This window comes from Penicillium argentinense, assembly GCF_028826775.1.
Source record: "Penicillium argentinense strain IBT 30761 chromosome Unknown utg000001l_segment0_segment0, whole genome shotgun sequence".
In the NCBI taxonomy this organism is placed as follows: Eukaryota; Fungi; Ascomycota; class Eurotiomycetes; order Eurotiales; family Aspergillaceae; genus Penicillium; species Penicillium argentinense.
The window spans coordinates 17,811-31,776 of NW_026622660.1; the positions used below are offsets into that span (position 1 = coordinate 17,811).

At 46.4% G+C, this 13,966-nt stretch overlaps 5 protein-coding genes across 5 annotated transcripts; 1 reads left to right on the top strand and 4 right to left on the bottom strand.

Moving 5' to 3' along the window:
* Window positions 1-1,077: 1,077 nt before the first annotated feature.
* N7532_000006 (uncharacterized protein) lies at window positions 1,078-2,354 on the bottom strand (the record flags this gene model as incomplete). Its single annotated transcript, XM_056612510.1, has 5 exons — window positions 1,078-1,400; window positions 1,466-1,530; window positions 1,582-1,964; window positions 1,998-2,141; window positions 2,205-2,354. The coding sequence occupies 5 exons, from the start codon at window positions 2,352-2,354 to the stop codon at window positions 1,078-1,080; spliced, it is 1,065 nt and encodes a 354-aa protein (XP_056479734.1).
* Window positions 2,355-7,120: 4,766 nt separating this feature from the next.
* N7532_000007 (uncharacterized protein) lies at window positions 7,121-7,378 on the bottom strand (the record flags this gene model as incomplete). The annotated part of the gene is made up of 1 exon (XM_056612511.1): window positions 7,121-7,378. The coding sequence occupies one exon, from the start codon at window positions 7,376-7,378 to the stop codon at window positions 7,121-7,123; it is 258 nt and encodes an 85-aa protein (XP_056479735.1).
* A 1,022-nt stretch (window positions 7,379-8,400) lies between these two features.
* Window positions 8,401-9,242, bottom strand: N7532_000008 (uncharacterized protein; the record flags this gene model as incomplete). The annotated part of the gene is made up of 2 exons (XM_056612512.1): window positions 8,401-8,559; window positions 8,610-9,242. 2 exons carry the CDS (start codon window positions 9,240-9,242, stop codon window positions 8,401-8,403), a joined length of 792 nt encoding a protein of 263 aa, XP_056479736.1.
* A 1,569-nt stretch (window positions 9,243-10,811) lies between these two features.
* N7532_000009 (alpha/beta hydrolase) lies at window positions 10,812-11,934 on the bottom strand (the record flags this gene model as incomplete). Its single annotated transcript, XM_056612513.1, has 4 exons — window positions 10,812-11,064; window positions 11,133-11,286; window positions 11,369-11,409; window positions 11,525-11,934. The coding sequence occupies 4 exons, from the start codon at window positions 11,932-11,934 to the stop codon at window positions 10,812-10,814; spliced, it is 858 nt and encodes a 285-aa protein (XP_056479737.1).
* Window positions 11,935-13,290: 1,356 nt separating this feature from the next.
* Window positions 13,291-13,911, top strand: N7532_000010 (tautomerase family protein; the record flags this gene model as incomplete). Its single annotated transcript, XM_056612514.1, has 2 exons — window positions 13,291-13,315; window positions 13,448-13,911. 2 exons carry the CDS (start codon window positions 13,291-13,293, stop codon window positions 13,909-13,911), a joined length of 489 nt encoding a protein of 162 aa, XP_056479738.1.
* Between the last annotated feature and the right edge of the window lie 55 nt (window positions 13,912-13,966).

Here is a 13,966-nt window from a genome sequence, read left to right on the forward strand (position 1 = left end):
ACCAGCAACTAACCTAGTTCCCAAGCGAGCCGCCCACCCAAGCGAACCGCCCACTTCGACCGAAAACGCGTTCCGACGCGTACCCACCATCTTCAACCACTCACCATGCCACCAAAACACGCTCAATCAAGCCGAAACTCGATTGAACAGGAAGGCCGAATCCTCTTAGCTATCAGAGATATTCAGAATGGCTCTACCGACTCTATACGCACTATCGCAGCGCGTTACCAGATACCGCGCTCAACACTTCGAGACCGCGTCAACGGCCACCAATATCGAGTGGATACACATGCCAATAGTCACAAATTGAGTAGATATGAAGAAGAATCACTTGTCCAGTGGATACTCTCTATGGATTCACGTGGTGCAGCCCCTAGGCCCTCTGATGTGAGAGAAATGGCTAATACATATATACCTGTCTCTCAGCCTACTTGTATCTGAGATAATACATGCAACACCACACACAAAAAACTCCCCTCAACAACATGAACACTGAAGCGTCACTTACAAATCAACAAAGGTCAAAACCCGCGATGGGTTACCCGTGGGCGGGTAAAGAAATTGAAAACCCAACCCAAACCCGTGCACGTTTGGCGAGGTCTACCTGTCAGTAGAGGGAATGGCACGTGACTACCTACTCTGGGTTTCGTCCGAGTTTCTATTGGCTGAAACATTATCTGCCTTATCCTGCCACCATCTTCGAGGGTGATTAAAAGACAGAGGAATTTTGGAAGCAGACCACTATTGTGAATTTAATGATACCAAATTCAATGTACAACAAGCGTTGTGGCGCTGGTGTTTCGTGTCTCGAAATTCCCACCACGTGACCTTCGTCCGGGTTTTTCGTTCGAGTTTCTATTGGCTGAGAGTATTTCACCTTTCCTGCCACCAACTTTCAATAATATGTAGAAAGAAAAATGGTTTTAGAGACTGGCGGATGCGGGCTTTCTAATCATACTAAAATAATCTCCATCGGGCGTTGTGGTGTTGTGGTCACCTGCCACAATTTGCCTGTTGGAATGGCCACCTGCTAATTTCTGGACGCCGTTAATCGAAACGTACAAAGACTTCTGCGCACTATAAACATTCATGATATAGTTCTTGACTATTGCCTCGGCGCATTTGATTTCGGGACGCCGTAGTGAGGTAACCGGAATTGCCAAATTCAATACACTGCCGCCAATACTCTGATGAGTTCGAATTCACCCTGAGGGGATGGCTTCGGGTCCCACTAAAGCTGCAGTGAATAATATTACCTGATGTGCTACCAGCACTGCGTGATTCGCCGTCGCTGATGCCACGAAACCAGCGAACAAGCGGTCGGACCGTATTCAAGCTTCCAGCAGTGATGCCAAGGCCAGCCTCAATGTTGGACAAAATAGAAATGTTAGCAGTGGCATCTAGAAGGGAGACATCTGTTAGATGAACTTCAATATGTCGGAGTCTCCTATACAACGTGACTCACAAAGAAAATCGGAATCTTTGTAATTGTGGAGATAAGGAATGCGGGCCACGACAGCGGCACTTGCACTAGGAATCGTCAGTCTTGTCCCAGAATTAGGACGAACATCATAAACGTACATGCAACCCATGCTAATAATTCCAGTCAAACCCCATTGGGTCCGCCGGGTCATCGGTAGATCTTTCAAAAGATGTCCGGCAGTCACTACAAGCATGAAATCGCAAATACAGGCAGTCGCGCTGTAGAGATATGCAACATTGATGACGTAGTCTGTGTTGATGCAGTGTCCTTGCCCGGTTCGTTGCCAAAATTCTCTGACAGGCTGGCATTGTAACATAAGGACAAACCAAAAAGCGATGTCGATAGCACTTGTCACACCGATGATAGCGTACATGATCGCAGAGTGAAGCTGTCGCATTGTGAAACGGAGGATTGACATTGCGACGGAGATTTTCGTTATTGTCACCACCCAGACGTAGGCTGACTGACCAAGCCACCACCACTACATTTAATGTGGTTATTGTCAGCAAGAGACTTTGATCGTTGGGTGGATAATCTTGGGGAAATTCACAAAGAGTGCTCTTTTGATTTCGGCGGAGCTGTCGAACTCGTCAAATTTTTTACCGATACCATATATGGAGCCGGCTATTCCGCATGTCGCGAACCAGATATTCAACGCCTAGGATTTAATGGATGTCAACAAGACCCTTCTTTCTTAAGGTCATAGGCACATGTCTTTTACCATTACAAACACCATCGAACCGTCATCCCATCCAAAGGCTTTCACGAGCTTTAATCGGACAAAGCATCGTAATGCGACCGCGATAAACGATACGCATAGGAAAGTGATGGTGACAACAAAAATCGGTTTGCTGCGCCCCTCCAATGTCATTCTCATCAGCTGTTAGAATCCGCCAAATATGATGACATGGCAGTCTATGCAGATTGCCCTTAGAAGACGAATGCTGCGTCAGCGGAGGAGTCGATTTCATGGATTCCGCCGGCAATAAAGTGACAAAAACGACGGAAGGGAAAGGAGGAAGAGGAGCCTTGGAGGGACAGGCAGGGGCGGGCGGGAGCGGGCAGATTTGGCGGACGCCTAGAACGGGACTCGTTCACCAAGCGGGTCTGGACGCTATTTTATAGCCTTTCCTTGTACAGGAGAAACCCACAGGTGCCAAGTGTTGTCATAGACGGTTTTGAGACAAAAGTTACTTTGCGGTTCATAAAGGGCCGATGACCCCTCAAATTTTTCAAAAGCTCGCCCGGCACCAGCCGGAGCGGGTGCGGCTCTGACGCAACCGACCGGTAATGTCACGTGTGATTGTTATTCTAGTGTGGAATTGGAAAGATTGGAAAGTTACTAGCGCAAACACAGGCTAATCAGCACCCGTGGATGCCTGGTATATGAGGTATAACGACGTAGTTAGTCGGTGGCCAATTCGACTCATGGGTCACATGACACAATTCAACTTGTTAGGGAGATGTGTGTTGTTATTGGTCATCTAAGCTAGAATGGAGTATATGACCCCCTGATGGTGGTCACGTGGCTCCCGGACTGTAGTTGATCCACGCCGGAGGAAGATCCTCGGATGCAGCACGCTGGCACTCCCACTCATCCGAGATCTCTACCGAAGGCGTCAGAAACGACTAGGGTCCTCCCACTAGATCACGGGTGAGTCAAAAGAAAGACAAAATAGCTATATACAGGCAGTCCTGGGGGAAAACCTCCATGCAAAACCCTGTGGGACAAAACCATGGAGGAAACCAGGCCAGTTCGGATACATAGATCCCAATTCCATCATATCGCTTCCATTCCCATTCCCTTGACATGACGCTGATGCAATTCCTTAGGCAGGGCCTTTGTCAGGATATCTGCAGTCATATCTGCCGTACGAACGTATTCGAGTCGAATAAGGCCATTAGCAATAGCCTCGCGAATAACATGGAAACGGATGTCGATATGTTTCGATCGTGGGGAGGTTGAATTGCTAGGTCGATTTGCAGTTGCAATAGCACCTTGATTGTCGCAATAAATGATGTTGGAGGGCATTGAATGTTCTGCATACTGAGGCAGAATCAAAAGGATGAGTTTACGAAGCCAAATGACTTCAAATGATGCAGTTGCTAATCCAACATATTCAGCATCATGAGTCGAGCTTGTGACTAGGGATTGCTGTTTCGATTTCCAGGCTATCGGGCCACCGTTCAGAAGGAATATAAGCCGGAAGTCGAGCGTCGATTGTTGAGATCTGCAGCGAAATCGGAATCGCTATAGCCATATAGGATTGGTTCGGTGGAAGATGGTTTGCTGAAGACGATGCCTAGGTCCTGGGTGCCAGCCAGGTACCGAAGCAATCGTTTAAGTGCTGCTGCATGCTTTACACCCGGTTTCTGCACGAATTTTGATAGGCGTGAAAGTGCGAATGCAAGATCAGGTCTTGTACAGATCATTAAATATATCAGCGCTCCCACTGCAGCGCGATATTCTGATGAATCTGCTTCACTTAAACGGTCTGCATCAGTTGCTTCAACAAGTGGATGCTTGGGGTCTAGGGGAGTTGCAACAGGGTTGCTGGGTGCATTAAAGCGTTCAAGGATTCGCTTGATGTATGCTTTCTGATGCAAAATGGCTTTGCCATCTCGATAGTCAATATGGATGCCTAGAAACAGCCTGGGTGTTCCCATCTGCGCCGTGAATAATACCGACCGCAGGCCCGAATACAGGGCTTTATTGATGTACCACTTTGTGGGTGCATTTTCGGAACTGACGTCCGAGTTTGCTCTTCCAGAAACAGCGGAAGAGATAAGGAAGCTATGCCTCATGAAGGGTGAACGAAGGCGGAAGGACATTCATAAGTACGAGACATGGGAAGCTGCGAGCCTCATCTCACGAGAGTTGAAAAAATTATATAAAGGCCCGTCAAGGGTGCGGTTTCCTAGATTTTTGACGAGTCCACGTCAGAAAGCCGTAGCAGGCAGATTAGCGCATTTAATGCGTTATACGGGTCGTTAAAAGAACTTTTTGGGAGTGCGAACTACTTTGGAAGCCTCACCATCGCGAGAATTGTCTTGTTTCTCTGGGAACAACATGTCCAAGAAGAACCCCTATATAGCCACGTAATGTCGTGGCTTATTTTACGCGGAAATGAACAACAAGATTGGTTTGCGAGTGAGAACCATCTTAATAACGAGCAACGAACTATAGATGAGCAATTGTCAGGACTTCAGCTATCAACACCATCGACCATAGGCGACATCCAAACGATTAGGGACGGGGTGGTGTTGTCACTTTGCCGGGCATCTGCAACCCTTACAAGAGGGGAAGACCTTGCGGAGGACTGTCGCGCTCAAATAATCGATGATTTAAAGAAGCACAACGAGCTCGTCCGCAGACTGCTAAGCGAGTCGTCGATGAGTGACATCAACCATGCAATGCACATCAGAGCTCTCTTGATTCCTTGCGAGATCTCTTTATCCGCGATCAGCGACGGGATCTGTGCTCCGGGGAAGCAAGAGTACCTCGACGCTATACGCTACCTCGGAAAACTGGCGAGGGTTATTGATCCTTCTTTGCTTGAATAATATATTGAATACACTACCTGTTGACACAGATACGCACGGGCCACAACTGGCTGTCTACCTACGCCAAGACCTTTGGCTTTCGCGAGGATGACCAGTGCGTCTGCGGGGCGCAAGAAACCGTCACTCATGTCCTTGTTGATTGCTGACGGCTTGGCTATATCTTTCTTAGTAAATGTCATCCGTTCTATGGGGTTCTATATTCATCATGTCTTTGTATGAAGAGTTTTTCTCTGCTCTTCGGTCCAAATACGTATCTTAAAATCTGCTGCATAGTTGATGGAGATGGAGATGAACGCAAGTGATATGAAGAAGCTAAATGACTGGTGTTACGGGCCGTTCGATATGATGGATGAAAAGATTGTAACACGATTGTGGTATGGCCATTGACAATGGAGATTTCTTTGCGACTTAGTTGATAGTTTTCACCTGGCTGGTCGATGTGCCTCAGCCATTCGTTGCAATACGCGTCACGATGACATCTTAATATGACTTTTGATTTCTTTGATTTCAAAATTCGAGCGAGGACTTCATGATATTTTTCATCTTGCTCTGTCGGACTGCTAATAGTGTCTCGCAGCTTCTGACAAAGTCTTCGAAACTGACGTCGAATTTATGATATCGTCTGTGACGTGGACGTTCAAAGGGAATTACTATATCCGAAAGGGCGATGATAGAGCGACCCCCCTTGGATGTAGCGACCCCCCCCCCCCCTTCTGCTTAGTCACACCCGTCCCGGCCGCTGCAGCTGGGGCTGCCACCCGCCGCCCAGCCCTGATTTTCAGGCAGGCATTTGATCCAGCCAATCAGAGGACTCAATTTGCGGAGAGTTTTTATCCCCCATCGACTTTGTGTCTCCCTATCAACAATGTCCTATACGCTATATTTTCCGGCCATTCTACTCTTTGGTGATCCAATGGTCGTATACAGTACCTTAGCTAGCATGTATTGCTCCGTTGAATATGTACGCACAGTCGGTTTTCAGCAGAAGCATAGGTAGCTGAAAAGCTGACAAGCTGGTAATAGGCCATGGGTCAGTGAGAGAACCTAAGAGCAAATGGGTTCCTCTATTAAATTATATCCATGCCTAACAAGGGCCTAGAAGCAGATGTGGAGAGACAATCGTAGGTTTTAAGAGTCTCTCGAGTGGTTCATCTGACCAATCAAAAGATGGAGTGCACCCCCGAGCACGTCATGACTTCTTGAGAATAGCGCTCTGCATTAACTGACGATATCTGGAAGAGAGCTCTGTGTTGCTAAACTCTTTGTGAGGAGACATAAAAATCATCATTCATTCTCGATTCAGGCAAATTAGCGAAGGAATGGGAAAACCGTGGCGTGTCGTAAGACAGGAGCCATCGGGAGGTCTGATAATGCCGCAAGGCGGGTGACTACATAAGATAGCATGGATTAGCTAAGGAATAGAAAACCGTGGCGCGCGTCAGCAGAGATTCTCGTATGTCATGGAAATCTATAGTTTTGGGTTGCAGTAAGGATTATATGCCAAGGGGCTTAGTCCAATATATGGCTGTATGGCTGTTTAGTAACGGAAAAGCCGTGCCTAACCTAGTTGACCAACGAGAAATACAGCTTTAGATGATAGAAGAGAAGTCTGACTTGAGTTATAGTAAGATGAAGGTATTCATGTCGAACAAGTTCCATGTGACGTACAAAATCACAAATCGGCGTCCGTATGCAAACTTCAATTTGTCTTTGCTAGCCCGAAGGAAACTGCTTCGGGCTATATAAGAGCAAGAACACTCACTAGACTACTGAGTGGACCATGCTACCAAGAGCTTGAGCTCATCCTAGTAGAATTAGAGCTGCCAAAACAGCCGTAGCAGGTCTCGCAAAGTTATATTGTTTGTAAGTGTAGCATAGCTGGAGGTATTCGTATGTGCAGTCATGAGAGACGCTCTACCAGCCTATTAATTCCAAGGCGGCCATGATCAAGGCCTTCCGAGAGCCATAACAGACGGACGCTTAGTTTGTACTAGCTTCGTCGGCTGGCTATCTGAGGTCTTACACGAGAGGTTCGACCTTCTATCGTTTTGATCCGATGCTGTCAACGCTGTATCATTCGTAAAGGTATGTGGAGGGGCTGTTTAGGAATGAAACGAAAATTGTATCCTCCATTAGGTCGCGAATGCTTCTCACGGCGGGTTCGAGGATCTCGGGTGAAGGTGGTGTTGACGTAGATTTGTTTTGCAAAAGGCCGTCCCGTACCTTGGCAGGTATATTGGCCTCACGGGCTGCTCCCGGGAGAATATACGTCGTCAGGAGAAGCTGGTCGAGCTGACTCAGGTCGATAGTTGCTGAGCAGTTGGTTGTCATAATGGACTCTTTTGCTGGCTCGACTAATGACCTGTAGCTTTCATAATATTGCTTCGATTCGAGGATAAACTCTAGTGTCTCAAGGCAATGATTTTGGGAGAGATAGTTCATGAATGCGCTGAGGGTGTATGGTGGAGTTGCGATGTTATTCAGCACTTCATCGAGCGTCGGCCGCCAAGCTACTCTATAGGGCTTAGATCGGGTGTCCTTTAACACATCCGGTGCCTTCGTAACACCCGTTGACGAGTTATCGGAGTGGGAACTATAAGAAGTTGTCAAAAAAGAAGATTGGCGGCTAGTTGAGATATATAAGACGGCTCCCAAGAAAAATGAGCAGTCGGTCTTATGTGGCAAATTTATGTTGAACTTAAAGAAGTTCAGGATAGTGGATTCAAATCGGATTGATAAAGGTGGGAAGAAAGAAAGGAACAGGATCTATCTAGAGTACATCCGAGGGAGATGACCTGATCTCATCAGATAAAGGGAAAAAAACCCACCCAGGTGGTAAAAAAACTTTATCGAGACGCTCTCAGTCGAAGTCCTCAACTAGACCTGATTCGGCGGTCGACAGAAATATCAAACATTTTAACCGTCGAGCTCCATGGCAACTCGTCCAAGGAACGCGAAAAGGGATAGTTCCAACCGAGATAGCTGGTCTTCGGTTGGGCCCACCAAGAATACTTCGTCAGGTGCAGACTTATCCTGAGGCTATAGAACGAAACCATTAGTGTGATCCAGCACTTAACAGCGGCAAACCTACATTCCAGCCTTGTGCATATGCAATCTTCTTGCCAATTTCCAAATTTGCTTCAAAATCATCCCTCTCGGTTTCGGCAGCAATACACTGCTCGATGGATGCGTGGTACTAAGATAATTCGTTAATGAAGGTGGAAAAGGAAGCACAACGTTAGATGTCTTACATCTGCAATACCGGTTGCCATCTGTTTCTCTTCATCTTGAGTTATCTCGCCTAACTCTTTGGATAATTCCTGCTCGGTAATTCATCATCAACATGTATATCATTATTCGAGGGACATATGGGACTGTACTTCTCTCAGAGTACCCACGAAAACATCATCAGCCTGGGAAACGTCGGGGTCTTTATGGTCGGTGGGATGACCACCGCCAGGGTTGTCGATAGGAATGTGTCCAAGAAAGTTCTTGAAAGCTTTAGAAGCTTCCTGTACAATGTCAGAATCTGATCCTTCAGCTGAAAAATGAAACCTCGTACCTTTACAGCTTTACTCCATCTCTCCGGGGAGAGTATTTTCGATATATCTCCTTTCCAGTTGGCATACTTCCACTGATTGTTGTCAAATCGTCCAATTCTTACTCTGTGTGATTCAAAGGCGCGTGCCGCAAACCAGTAACAGTTCCACTCGTTAGGAGTATAATACGGTTGGCCCTTGTGGCACTCCAATAGTAACTGTGCAAGTAGTTCCACGCTGAAGTCTCTCTTCTGGAAGGAGCGGGTTACCAAAGGTAGGGGCGAATCTCCAACTTTTCCACCTGAACTACCAGAGCTCATCATAACTTCCAGTTTGAAAGGAAAGTAGCCAGGCTTTATGGTCTCGTGCTCTTTGTAGCCTTTTCCGGCTGGCCAGCGACGAACGATCACCTGATCATGAGCTTCACCCCACACGAGTGTACCAGCCTGACGTTCCACAATCACACGAGTCCATTTATCCGTGGAATTGTCCTCCAAAATCACATGTAGGTACTCATGGAGAACATTAGATCCCAAATTTTTGACGTGGGTGAAGCGACGGACGAAAATGTTTTTGAACTCGTCCGGGTTGTCCCTGATGAACCCCGGCAATGTCTTGACATCGATCTTCTCCTCAGCAGCAGAATCGAAAAACATGATTGGTAGTTGACAAAGCGATGTAATTGAGCCCCTTTTAGGTTAAATTCAAAAACATTGGAATAATTGAAGCAGCGGGTCATGTTCTAATGAGTCAATATATAGACTTCCTTGAGACCTTCTGGGAGGGATTAAGATCTCGTAACTCTGGGAGCTATTCCCCCTCCCACGTGCCTAACTAATTTGTAATAGATGTCCATGTGCAACCTCGTGACGTACCTAGGTTGCGTTAACTCTGTGATCGTTTGCGCTGTTTACGATTTTCGGCATTGTCTGTGGGGAACAATATGCGAGCTGTTGCGATAAGTAACTCTTAGTTACATATTTAGTGAATGTGGGTGTGTGATAAATGCGAGTCGTGCGTGTGTGATGTATGCAAGTCCGTCTATGACGACATATGTGTTGGTCGGTTGCGATGACAACACATGATAGGGGCCCCTTATTCTTGCTTATATTATTGTATTCTTAGCTTCTTCTCTTCGTGCATCGCACGAGACAGAAGTACATTACTTATTTTCCCTTTTTGCATCTTGTCGCAGCTAGCTGATACAGTATGGCATTGTATGCAAGAATGGGGCTAATCTACTAAGGGGAACCAATCCAAAAAGATAGGATGAATTGATTGAAGAAAAGAAGAAAAGAGCGGATGCTGCGAGGACACGTTAGGGTGTCCTTGCTTACATGAGTAGGGTGAGGAGTTGAACCTCCCGATCTCGGAGTGTCGAGAATCCCCTAGTACAAATGAAGATATTGTTGGAGCACCTGAATAGTCCTGCACCTCATACCTCTGTTTGACCGTGTCCACGACACGGGGCGCCCCCTTTTTGTTCAACAGATATCACGACACAAACGGAACTAAACTATTTCGGGTGCTACCCCACTATCCTCGACAACTATGTTACCGCCAAAAGGAAGTCGAAACAATGCTGTAAATTCAACAAAGGAATCAAGTCTAGGGAACAGAACGAAGAAGAGAATCTATCTGGTGGGGTGGTGTGTGATATATCTCACTGATAACGAGCGCCATCTCTTATCATCCCGATTCGGTAAATTTGCTCCTATCACCAAACATGCAAACTTCAAATGCAAAGCTAGCTGTTGGTATCACTAGCTAGGTACTGTTTACACAGTTAATTGGACAGTGTGTATTCTATCAAAGCAAAAGTCAATTGATTCATGTAGATAGATGTTCCTTCTCAGTCTAGTTGGAAAACACCCCTAGATCCCACACTCCGGCCTTCGGCGGTCACAACACCGGGGCCACAGCCCAGCGCAAGAATGCAAGAATGCGTACACCAAGCAAGGGATGTTATCCAACGGTCGCTAGCAGTGGGTCACCGCTAGTTTGTTCTGACAGGAGAATATATCCCGACACTATCACTTCACATAGTGAACACCAAACTACTCGTCACAGATCAGTTGTCACCCAGGCCTCACTCGATAGCTGGTTATCGCTTAATTTAAAAATCAGATGGATCCATCAGCGACTGCGATAACTGACTTAAAACCATTCGATGGAAGTAAGAAGGCCAAAGAACAGGGTAATGCCTGTCTTCTGCTAGCGCACCCCTACTCCAAAAGATGGTCTTGCAGGAACTTGGCCTGGACTGAGACATTTTGCTGGAAAAGAGGCCCGTCGTATGGTTCGAAATGTCCCCCCGGGATTATGTGCAATTGCTTCGGCTCCTTCGCTCGGGCAAAGGCATCCAGGGCGATGTCAGTAGGTGTGACAAGGTCCTTGTCCATGACAATCATTAATAACGGAGTGGGCGAGATGCGCTGGATATAGGCTCCAGGTTCGTATGCTCGGAATGCCTCGAGGCTATTTGATAGTTAGAGCCGCATCTACTCACAACTTACAAAGGGTATAATATAAGACATGAACAATACCTCTTTAGGGTTACGTCATTCTTCCATCCCAACGATTCTGCTTGAATATAGCCGTTGTAGCTGTCCTCTGAAGGAAGAACAGATAGTGCGTGAGGGTCCTTGTCCACAACAGGCATCCGACCTGGCTTGTCTCCCTTTGCACGAGCATGGCGATCTATTTTTCAAAATTGAGCTCGTCAGCAGGATGAACCCTCCCTTGGTTATAATTTATGCTTCGAGAATAATTTGAAGCTCACCGTCCGCAAATAACTCGTTCAACCTTGGAATAAAATCTGCCCTGTGTATACGATGGAAGTTGTCCCATCCACTGGTTAAGGGTCTGCCCGGACAAACGAATATCAGACACGCACATATTATGCCGGTGATTATAGTCGTAGTAAGGGAAAACTTACACCTGACTGATTACAGCCTTGACCCGACGATCAACGGCACCAACAGTGAGAACATGACCTCCGCTGTATGAACTGCCCCAGATGGCAATTTTATCTGCGTCAATCTCTGGTAGGGACTGCGCAAACGTAATAGCATCCGAGTAGTCATTTAGTTGCAATGCTGGGATAATTTCTCGTCTTGGTTCGCCCTCACTGGAGCCGATACAACGGTTATCATAAGCAAGGCAGGCGATACGCAAGTTCGACGTGAAGTATTCCGCGAAATTGTTCAAACCCATTTCTTTATGGGCTGCAAAGCCGTGCGCCATGACAAGACATGGCACCTTTCCAGTAAAGGAGCTAGGGATGAAGAGCCATCCTCGAAGGGTGAGGTTATCAAATGTTTTGAACTCAATGTCTCTGAAGGGCATTTTGGAGGTCACTTTACTGCTGTCTTTTTGTACCCGTATTTGTTTGGGAATGCTACCATGTTAGAAGCGATGAGATGTCGTTTTATATACGTTGTGATTCTTAGAAGTTGGTAAACTGCAGGCTGGGCGCCGGAAAAAACGGAACCGGAACCAGGGGAGTGCAGAGTGCAGCGCTGAAAAGGGGGGTGTACACCAAACATTAGAAGGAATTAGAAATCCTGACAAAAATCCGACAATCCCTGTTCATCCAGTATCCAGAGTTTGGGATGTTACTGCGATTACTGATCCAGCCGATGTCAACCACAGTCCACTCTATAACGTAATCCACGGTCGAGCGGTCAACACGCGTGAGCGGTTAACTCCAAAACACGTAGTAAATACGATACTGAGCGTACATACATCAGGTACTCACTTAGTCACCACAGTCACCTGACTCTGTACCTCTTCTCTCACTTCCCACGCTCTCTCTTCCTTCCTCTTCTCTCTCTCTCGGATAGCAGAAGATAGCAGCAGATAGCCAATACCACCTGCTTCTCACCCGTTCACGATCATCCTGTACATCTCACACTCTCAGATACATTACAACTTCATACCCTAACTACCGTATCCTATTAGGATACATTGTCGAATCCAGTTAAGTGGAAAGGGATTTGAGGTATGTTAGTGGACACTTAAGTTCAGAACCCCATTAGGAAATAGGTCTTTCACACTTAGGGTCAAAATTGCTTCGTAATTTATTGTAATATTAGAAAAATTAGCAATCAAATGGCCGAGAAATAAGATATGTTGCTTCTGGCAGCTAGGATAGTCTGTAGTCTAATTTTGAGATCAAGATAGCCCATATTTGATGAGACATAATGTTGTCAACTATTTCGTTTACTAAAGCATTTTGGAGTTGACCGCTCGCTCTTGGATTACGCTACACTTTATATCGTTATTTGTCTCTAACAAAGTCAGGGAGCAAATCAGAGACAACGAAAACCCACAGTTAATGCGGCAAATTATATTCTGATATTTCTACAATTATAGAGTCCGTCATTCCTGCCTCCTTATGTGAAAATTTGCAAGTGGTCTAGTCTGACCCCGCCCACATATTCAATATACCTACGGAATATGTTAACTAAACATTGCAAAAGTTTAACCTTCACATAGCCGCGGTTACCGAGACCGCGGTATAATCTCATATTCTGATTACATTTCTTCGCACAGCCACGTCAACATCCGGAAAGCTAATGTTTAGTAAATTCGGAGTGTTTAGTTATCATGGAAGACGTGAATATTGAACCGCGTGCTGGGGATGCCTCGTGTCTAGTGGAGAAGGCTTGTTGAGCAACGAGCGACGAGACCACCGAGTTAATGCGGGGTAATGAAACTTCAACGCGTGAGACGCGCATCACTGTATTTATGAATGCTCACGCCCTGACTTATTTTGAACTTGCATATTTGCTCAGAATTTGACCTTGTTCTTTCGTGCCCTCCGCCGGAGATATTCCCCGGTGTCCCTTCCGAATAGCTACCAAATACGCTCAACATGCCTCTTTGGCTCATTTTCCACCCCCGGGGACTTTTGAGGACGTTATCGCTAAGCAAGCTTTGACCAAAGATATAACGAAAATATACACCGGAATCGGTCTTCCCCCTTTCTATGTGGTCGTCAACTTTATTAAGCTCTCAACTGAAGATGTCTGGGTTGGTGGTGAAAGGAAAACGGAGAAGCCATTTATTCGAATCGTTGCCGAACACATTGCTGTTCGGCTTGAGAAAGAGGACCTCGCTTATAAGCGCACAGCTGACACATTTGACAAGACGTTGAAGCCGCATGTTGCCGACAAGGGTTATGAATGGGAATTCCATATCGATGAGACTGAGCGGAGACTCTGGCGGGTCAATGGATTAATTCCTCCTCCGTTTGGGAGTGATGTGGAACAGCTGTGGGCGAAGGAAAATAAACCTAGCGTATGGGACGGCGCCTACTGAGCTCTCAAATCGACCCGAGGCGTGGTCTCTTAAGGTGCAGAAGAATTTCTCACTG